This window comes from Bombyx mandarina, chromosome 26 (assembly GCF_030267445.1).
Source record: "Bombyx mandarina strain Sakado chromosome 26, ASM3026744v2".
Taxonomy (NCBI): Eukaryota; Metazoa; Arthropoda; class Insecta; order Lepidoptera; family Bombycidae; genus Bombyx; species Bombyx mandarina.
Window position 1 is genome coordinate 5,224,640 of NC_143232.1, and position 9,450 is coordinate 5,234,089.

General features: G+C 34.3%; 2 protein-coding genes across 3 annotated transcripts; one reads left to right on the forward strand and one right to left on the reverse strand.

The window, feature by feature from the left end:
- Positions 1–2,887: 2,887 nt before the first annotated feature.
- LOC114248237 (uncharacterized) lies at positions 2,888–5,903 on the forward strand. Its single transcript, XM_028181425.2, has 2 exons — positions 2,888–3,177; positions 4,444–5,903. Exons 1-2 carry the CDS (start codon positions 3,072–3,074, stop codon positions 5,859–5,861), a joined length of 1,524 nt encoding a protein of 507 aa, XP_028037226.2. The 5' UTR covers positions 2,888–3,071; the 3' UTR covers positions 5,862–5,903.
- LOC114248240 (nucleoplasmin-like protein) lies at positions 5,892–9,450 on the reverse strand. Of its 2 annotated transcripts, XM_028181428.2 has the most exons (6): positions 8,955–9,450; positions 7,958–8,097; positions 7,644–7,769; positions 7,271–7,396; positions 7,038–7,085; positions 5,892–6,575 (listed from the first exon to the last, which is right to left on the reverse strand). In XM_028181428.2, exons 1-6 carry the CDS (start codon positions 8,974–8,976, stop codon positions 6,474–6,476), a joined length of 564 nt encoding a protein of 187 aa, XP_028037229.1. In that variant the 5' UTR covers positions 8,977–9,450; the 3' UTR covers positions 5,892–6,473. The 2 variants fall into 2 exon arrangements, with proteins under 2 accessions (XP_028037229.1, XP_028037230.1); XM_028181429.2 differs by lacking the exon at positions 7,038–7,085 and having other exon boundaries at positions 8,955–9,449.

Here is a 9,450-nt window from a genome sequence, read left to right on the forward strand (position 1 = left end):
CTGTTGTATTAACGGCCTTTCCTACTGCTACCCAAAGCTTTTTCTGTTATTTCCTTCCGTTCCTTTTTTGAGTATGCCTTTAATTTATAATTATATAAACAAGGATATTTTTCCACCTCAGAAACAAATATAATATTAAAAAATTGCTCCGCCATCTTGGAAATCGCCGAGACTTATGTAGCGACGATCTCGACAGGCAGGTAGCGCGCGATTGGCACGACGCGAGTCGCGGGACGAATGTCGCCGTGACTCGTGTACGAACCTCAATGGCTTTGTATGGCGGTAGTCATCTGGAGACTAAAATCGTTAAGTATCGAAGATTTGCGTAGCCTTGTGTACGAAGGGACTTAGTAAAAATCATTTAAATGAACCTAGCTCACAGTATATTATTATTTAAAATTAATATACCATGTGGTAAATTAATTTTCAAGTACAAAAAAAAGTTGTTAAAGTTCAAAAAAGTAGCAACGAAAATGGCATCTGACCATTTTAATGGTACGTAAAATGGGGTGTTTAAGGATCGAGAGGTGAATGGGGAAAAAACCAGGAAAATCTTTCGACGCGCAATATTTTGTAGTGTAATAGTAGAATGTTGAAAGTTCACAAACAACTCTGAATATGCATGATAACAGCTGCTAACTTATAAAAAATCGCATTTCAAATTAACTTCTTATGGTGGTAATTATTTTAGTGTTTTTTTTTTCTTTTTCTTTTTCCTACCTAAGCTGAGAGCCTTGAGTCTATTTCAGCGTAACCCTAACGTTTGTAGGTGAGCTCACGGGGCTCAAACCTGATGACGTTGCTAACACGAACCCTAGCAAGAGCCGTGCTTCGCAGAATCTACCACGGATCGGAAACGCGACCCACTGAGAAGATCCGGTGAGAAACTCAGTGGGCTGTGTCTGAGAGTTAATTTACTCGTCAAGCCCTTCGTCGCAAGCGACGGGTTCGACGAGAACGGTGACCGGTGCTTGAAGTACCTAAAAGCACCATTAGTGGATCGGGAGGATCCGAGATGACGTGTTTTGGGCGACGTCGACTGCTTTCCATTCTGTCCGCAGGATCGGGAATGTAGTTACCGGCGGCCACGATGAGAGGGTTCTCGTGTCGTGCCGCTTTATCGAAGTGGCGCATCGACGCCGACTGGAGATACTTACTGATGGACTCTAAGTCCAGGTCCTCATGGAGGTCGACGTTCCTGACGAACCACGGGGCTCCGACGGCTATCCTGCAAAAACGGGATTGAATAATTTGGAAGGATTTTAAGTGAGTGCGGGCCGCGTGAGCGAACACTACACTTGCATAGGTCATGACGGGGCGTATGCAAGTCTTGTAGAGTGTCACCTTATTTCTAAGGGACATTTTACTTCGCCTACATATAATCGGGTAATTTAGTGCTAGAAACTTTGCTCTCTTTTATTTATTTGATAATAATAGAAGACGACTGTGATTTATAAACGTTATTTAGTGTTTGAACCATCATACATATTAAATGTAAATCTCAGTTGTTATTAGATTTAATGTATTTGATAAAATAAAAATACATGTAAAAATCTGTTGTTTTTGGGGATATTGGGGACGTCTCAGGTACAAATAACAACGAAAAAAGGGTCAATTGGGATGAGAATAAGTGAAATGGAAACGACCTAAGTATAAATAGGTACAGGTTTGTAGGGTTGTCTATGTAGTTATAACAATATATTTTTTATTTGTTGGTAAGAATCTGGTTTATTCATGATGTTTTTGTCTAGAACTTTTATTCAAAATTACCAATGCAGTGCTATTTTATTGTTTGGCAAATATTTATATTATCAGTTACGTGTTGTTTTCTATTTTTAGATATGCCTCGCGTGTAGGTATCAAAGAGTGCAAATCCTTATAAGAGATATGATCCCTTAATATTAAAAACAGTAATAGGAGCCTATGAAATTAGGAATAAGTCTTTAGTTGAAATAGCTAAGCAATTTAACATAAGTAAGTCGGTTTTGCACAGACATGTAACAAGAACAATGAAATCTCAAGGTGGACAAAAATGACTAAGTAATATATAATAAAGTTTATTAATATTTGTTCGAGTGGGGATATCCACCTGATTAATCCATGAAATAACGGACACACCTAATCTCTTAACCCAGATAAAAATATCAGCCCCTAAGTACTTATTAGGACAAGGAAACATAAACCGCTTATAAGAAAGCCCACTCGTTCGAATTTAGTTGCTTACTCTCCCTTAAACAGATCCGTTTGGGACTACAATAATGTCCACGGTAGCGCGGTCTCCGTTAATGTTCATTCGGAGTTATCCGATTGCGCTGAACTAACTTTAAGTGATGAAATAGATGTTTTTTCTAATTGTCTCCCAACTTACAGGAAAAATCTGTCGCGGATAATTTCCCAAGTAAATATAAATTAATCATAAGTAATTAAATGTAGTCAAGTTATAATTTTTTTGTTTGTTATCAATGCACTGTCGCGTCGATTGCACCTATAATTGAGGTGACATCTGCCATGTACTTTTGTCAGTTTTTCAATGTTTTTATTGATGATCACTTTGTTGGTGCAACTAAATAAATAAATAAATTAAAACCAAGGAGTGCCAGCCCTAGCAAATTTCTCTATTAACACTAATTTCATCTCCAATAACCGCAATTTCTGGGTAAATAGGGATAACACCTATTTTTGTTTTTTTGCATAAACTGGAATGCTACTTGCATAGCTTTAAATTGGATAACAAAGATACCCCCAAGAATCAATCATTTTGATCCTGATAGAGCATTTTAAACATCAACAACTACTATAAAATTGTTCATCAAGTTGGAATTTGTCCCTTATCACCCTGTTTTACCGGTACCTACTTATTTATGACGTTGACAAATGACAACCGCTGAATCGCTGACAGACCAAGATACTAAGCGCTCTGCGATAGTTTCGAATTAATTTAAATTAAAGAATTAAATAGAATATCCCTGTGACTATGTATATAAAGTTTTCATACTAAATACAATCCTCCTGTTCTTTAGAACACTGTCATGTAAATATTTATAAAGTTATTTAGCTATTTTTCGTTAAAAATGGATATGAACAACCCTCCAAATCAAAGCTATTGGTTTGTACTTAGAGAAGATCAAAGCAATGTGATACTTAGTACCAATAATTTTGTTAATCAAAATCACCAAAGTGAGTAATATTATTTATGCGAATTATACGTAATATAGACATGCGTAAAATATATAACACAAACTAACTTACTTTCGTTCATCAAATAGAACTCTACGACTGGTCACCTACAATAAAAACAGATCAGAATAGATCAGTTTTATTTGTTGCCTCACCCCTCAAACCCAAACGCATTACTGATTCACCGACAATAGGGTGGTGGTAGCTACCTGTGCTGATTCACAAGGCATTCTACCACCAGTAATTACGTAAATTATAATTTTGCAGGTTTGATTTTTGTTACACGATTTTATTCATTCACTAGGAAAGTGAATTGTTATAACTATAACTATTTACCTGATAACCACATGTAATAATCATATAAATATTAATAATTATAAATTACTGGGAATAAATTATGCACGGTCATCCAGCTCCAAATTAGAATCTAGGAAGATTAAAATATTAGTAAATATTATAAATTTCGAAAGTTTGTAAGAATGTATGTTTGATATGCTTTCACGCAAAAAATACTGAATGGATTTGGATGAAAATTTACAATAATAAAGCTTACACATTAGAATAACACATAGACTATAATTTATAAAGATATATTGTGATTTACCCAAAATATAGCAATAAGTATCAAGTGAGTCAGAAAAAAATCTCCTATTTTAACTTCATATTCAATAATATAATTAATTTTCCTGAAGCAAAGCAAGGACGGGGCACTAGTTCACTATATTATGGGTACCAGAGACTGACATACTTACCTATATACACATGTAGATAATAAACACACAGACAAATAGCAAACAAACCTTCTAATCACACTAATACTTCCCCTATGTGGGAATCAAACTGACTGACCACTGCTGCACCATTGAGTCATGTCATCCACAGTATCTAATTCTCCGTCTCAGTACTTTCATGCAGTAAGCGTGTTATATATGACAATCATTATTTCTGTGAAATTATCTCACATAAATTAATAGACTGCCCTTGATCTTTTTAGTGAAAAGTAGGGGGTCATGTGAGCCAGCACGGGTATCAACCACCACCCTGCCTATGCCTGCGGTGAAGCAATAACATATTTTAGTTGTCTACTTGATGTTTGTCTGAAAGAGATCACTCTGCAGACTTCAACTGTGCAAATATATGAGGGAAAACATATAAAGAAATGAAAACCTTCCTTTTCCTACTTGGCAGCAGAAATAAGAATATATGTACCACCTAGTTTCAATGTTTACAGAATATTATAATGATACAAATTGAATTTGTTTTTAGTTCCACTTCAAGAGACAAGATACGTAGTAGAAACAGGAGAAAATAGACAATTTATCCACATAAATGAACCTCCGATAATCGTACAAGAACATGATAGCCAACCACGAGAAAAAGTTTGTAGTACTACTAAAGACGTCTTTTGGGATAGAAGCAAAATAAGGCTACTCCTTAAACTGTGCCTAGAAGACAGATTCAAAAACATAAATAAACAAAAAACATTATGGCATGACATTGCATCGCATGTAGGTACTACTGCAGATGAATGTTGTAAAAAATACAGAAATTTAAGGAGAACTTATATTAGGCTCTTAAAAAAGAATAGGTTAGGCAAAGAAATCAAATGGGTGCATTATAATACATGTGAAGAAGTTTTCAAAGAGTGTAAATCACTCCCCTCTTCTTTTCTAGAAACTTGGGATGATCAGAAAGTAAGAAAACTCTTACTTTTATATATTGAAAATCTTCACCGTTTAAGAAGCTCAACTTGCCTACAAAAAGATATTTGGAAAGAAATTGCATTAGAAATTGGCACAACAGAATATAACTGCTACCACAAGTTTAAAAACATGAAAAGAGCTTACTTAAATTGGTTGGAAAGAAGCAAGGACACAGGAAAACCAATAAAGTGGCCTTACCATCACTTTTTTGAACGAATATATTATAATAGCAACCCTAACATTGGTCCTTGGAATCGAACAAAGATTAGATTGTTATTGGATGCATACATAGAGAGACTAAACAAGTTTAGAAACCCAAGATATTTAAAAAAAGAATTGTGGAAAGAGATTTCAGAAACAGTAGGAGAAAATCCACCAGATTGTGAAAAAAAATTTAGAAATCTAAAGCAGACCTATATCAGAATTCGGTCAAAAGTTGAATCGGGGTTAGCTGTCACAAAGTGGCGATATTACAAAGATTTCGAAGAAATTTACGGTCATCAAACATATTGCACTACTAATAACGTTAAATTAGTTTACAAACCAAATAGAGACGATTATGTAAGACAATTACTATTATTTTATATTGAAAATGTAGATAAATTTAGGGATCCTCTAATAAAAAAACGCACTTTGTGGAAGAAACTTAGTCCGCAAATTCTATTATCACCAGACGAATGTGATAGGAAGTTTAGAAATTTAAAACAAACTTACATCCGGTTGATAGAAAGAAAAAGAGAAACTGGTAAAAACACCAAATGGCCGTATTTCTCATACTTCGAGAAAATATTTGATGTTCCAAATCAAAATGGCCGCTCTGTAGACAATTTGACAATCCATGAAATTAAAAGGGTTGTCCAAGAAATGCAAGATGTAAGGGATACAAGTAAGTTTGATAAACTAATACAGTCTATGGAAGAGTCCAACATGATACAGAGAGAACGTAATAAAATATTACTTGCCCTGTTAAACCGAAATTAAAATAAAAGGAGGAAAAATAAAAGTTACGTCAATGTTTAGAAATGGTTTTATTTTATTGTTACCGTTCTTATGCTTTAATGTATATGTACAAACAAACTATAATTAGTTTTTCATTCTGAAATGAGAAATCGTTCGGCAAATTCAATTACATGTCGACCAGCAGCAGTTTGATACAAAATGACTGTCTTACAAAGTACCTTGATGATGCTTAATATACGCCTTAACTTAAAAATACATCTGTGTGAATACTAGGACTCACTTTAACCTTAAATTTGACATCCACAACGCTATACCACAGTAAGGAATGGAAATTTAGTAAAGAAAAATAATATAAAATAAGTGAAGAAAAAATCACACTCGATCATAGGTAACTACAGAAAATGAATAAGTTCGCAGACACCTTGACCAGTAGAACTATCACTCGCGCTCACGGACACGTAGGCTCTCTTCCAATCATGCTCGAGTCGATACAATGCTAACCTATGCTGAATTACCACACTAAGTAGTTATAACTAGCTGGGTGGTCGCACCCTCGCCTGCACAATTTAGATATAATTATACCTAAAATGGCGACGGTACGACTAGCCCAAAATGGGTCTCCAGGCGGTTTGTTCATTTCTTGGCATTCTTCTTGGGCGATGCAGCTTTGCCTTTGGCATTATTCGACATTTTCGCTTTTTTGCCCTTGGGTTCACCTTCTTCATTATCTTCATCCTGTAATAATATAAATAACTACTTAACCATCATCCCAAATATCAATCACTAATACAAAATACTCGTCTTTTATGTAAATTTTAAGTATGTTTTTAAGATTCTTTTACAAACAAAATGCAAAACAAATTTTAAGAATAAGCACAATCACTGGTATTTCGTACCTAAAATACAGTTAATACTCTTATATATACACTACAACCCAAAACACTATCAGAAGGTAAAGGGGTTGGAATGAGTATACAGAAAACCAACAGCCAATTTAATATTTTAAAAGGAATTTGAGCACACAGTACATGCAGACATACCCATACCGAATATATAAATAACAGTATTGGTAAATTTTTGGACAAATAATTTGCAATCATTTTTTATTTCACTACTGCCATTATTGCTCATAATGCAATTCCTTTTCCCTCTGAATATAGTAAATGTAATAGTTTATTAGTTGAAGGTTTTCAGTACCTCATTCGGCTTGCGCTTCCCTGCTCCTTTTCTTTTATTCTCATCTTCCTGGAAATTTATTTGGCTACTATATAAGAGGTTATCATAGTAAAATAATAATAGAAGATCCCAATTCATACACTGTAATATACATCTTGTATATTGCATATAAAAAACTTTTGAGTTGAGTCATAAACAATTGACACGTTCTTATATAATAAGCAAATGTTTAATAAAAATCACAGAACACTAACCTTGAACTGAGAATCATCTCCTTCTTCTTCATCTAACATTTCTTCTTCCATTTCCTCCATATCTTCAAATTCTTCAAGCAGAGCACCAAGGAGATGGTGTCCAATTAAGTGTACTGGCCCTGAACCCTAAAGCATTTCTTTTTTGATGAAATAAATCAAATTAAGTTTTATAATATTTGAATGACATTTTGATCAGACAAATGCCTCAAGAAATCATGAAAAGGCAGTACAACTATCAAAACGAAGTCGCGTGCCTATCACATAACACAATGGTTTGTTTTATCATCATAAATGATGCACAATGAAAAGATTTAATGCATAGTAAAATTATTATTATATAATTTACAGTATAGCTAGCAATATTATTAATTACCTGAACAAGAGTAAATGTAACAGGCGCATCTGGGAATTCAATGTCCAGACGTACATGCCTTGATTCACCAACTTTCAATACTGCGACTGGTAGTTTTACTGCTTCTTGTAGTGACATGGCTTCCACCTAAAAACCATTTATGAAATTACATTTAATATTTTTACTTCATTATCATATTCAATATTTCATTCTTTTTTTAAATTTTGTTTGAATGTGCCAAAGTTCCTTATGTGCAATATTTAAATCTATTTCAAAAAAAAAAACCATTTGTTTCATTATTAAGATCTTTGGAAATGGATATGGTATTTTATTACCTGTATCACATTTAATTCATCTGGTTTGGCATCTGGACCTAACAATGCTTGACGAATGACGAGCTTGTTGCTGCGTGGGTATTCTGCTTTTGCCTCTGGATCCCATGTCTCTGACTGATGTGATGATGAAAGGGTGACACCTGAAAATTTCATTTGAAAATGGTCTATTAATTTGTTATTTAGGCATTTAGTAAATTATCTGTTATTAATTTACTTAAAACTGGTTGTGTTAATTATAGTTTCGGGTTACTAACGATCCTTTACTCTGTAATTACGTATCTTGTTAAACATAATTTAGGGAGATAGTTCATCAAGCATGCATGTAGATGTTTATTCGAAATTAACATGCCACAAAATAATGTTATACGTTACAAAATTACTGCCATTGTTTAATTTTATAACATGTGTCATTTTTAAGCAGTGGCGTGACGCCGGTTGTATCATAGCCATAACCTCAACGTGGACAACATATACAGAGTAAACAAAAAAGCAAACTATAAACAGCGAAATTTCTGGACATCAATTAATCAAATCCAAAATTATGGAACTGAAACGGTAGAAAGAGCAACCAATATGACGCTAACATTCAAATTACGCGCCCATATACCACGCTTAGTAGGCATGTCTGTAACACTGTGCGTCAAATAATCAATACTATCAAGCGTGGGGTTGCGATTAATTCCATACCCCTTACGCCATTACATTCATTTTGACGACGAAATTAATAGTTTTACTTAATTTACCAAAAATGGCGGCAAGCAAATTTAATAAATGAATTAAAATTTTAAGATGCTATGAATAGAATGAACACGCGTTTGTTTAAAGATACTAACACTATATGCGTTAATAAAAAAATAAAGAGTAGAGGCAAGTAAAATGGCGAGCCGGGCGAATAGAATTGTACGCCATTACCACATTAATTTAAAGGAAAGTACCGTATTTAACGTGTAAATAACATTACAAAACTTCCAAGCAATAAATATGTAGCATAGCTTACCATAGAAAAACTCGTCCGTCATGATGATTTCACTAATTTATTGAGATTTTTAGCAACACGTTCACGTGCGACACCGTTGCACTCAAATCTGCGGAATGGAGACCAGTGTTGTCACTGAAAAAGACACAGCTTATTCAAATTTCACAAGTTGCGTTAGGTCAGTGCTGCCAGATGTGAATTTCTAAAAACCTTAAGTAGGATTGGCAAAAGCTGATTAATCTTGAAGTTTGCTGATTTTGCATCAAGGAGTATTCCTAAATCCAGTGAAGCAACTGACGAGTTGCATTTTTATGCAGTCGAATAACACGTTGAATACGTTTTTTTGTACCTACCTCTGTGTAGGTCGTAAGAACCCAAATGAGCTTAATTTAGATTGATTCCCACTTTATTTAATTGAAATCATGTTTTTTTTTTTTATATCCTTTGTAGGCAGACGAGCATACGGCCCACATACATGGTGAGTATTTACCGTCGCCCATTGACTTCAGCAATGCCA

Bases quoted from the DNA above. Each gene is read 5' to 3' on its own strand.
- LOC114248237 (XM_028181425.2), top strand. From the start codon at position 3,072: ATGGATATGAACAACCCTCCAAATCAAAGCTATTGGTTTGTACTTAGA. The intron at 3,178-4,443 runs GTGAGTAATATT...ATTTGTTTTTAG, and splicing joins TGTTAATCAAAATCACCAAA to TTCCACTTCAAGAGACAAGA.
- LOC114248240 (XM_028181428.2), bottom strand. From the start codon at position 8,976: ATGACGGACGAGTTTTTCTATG. The intron at 8,098-8,954 runs GTAAGCTATGCT...TGAAATTTTCAG, and splicing joins GACGGACGAGTTTTTCTATG to GTGTCACCCTTTCATCATCA. The intron at 7,086-7,270 runs GTTAGTGTTCTG...ATAAATTTCCAG, and splicing joins GAGATGATTCTCAGTTCAAG to GAAGATGAGAATAAAAGAAA.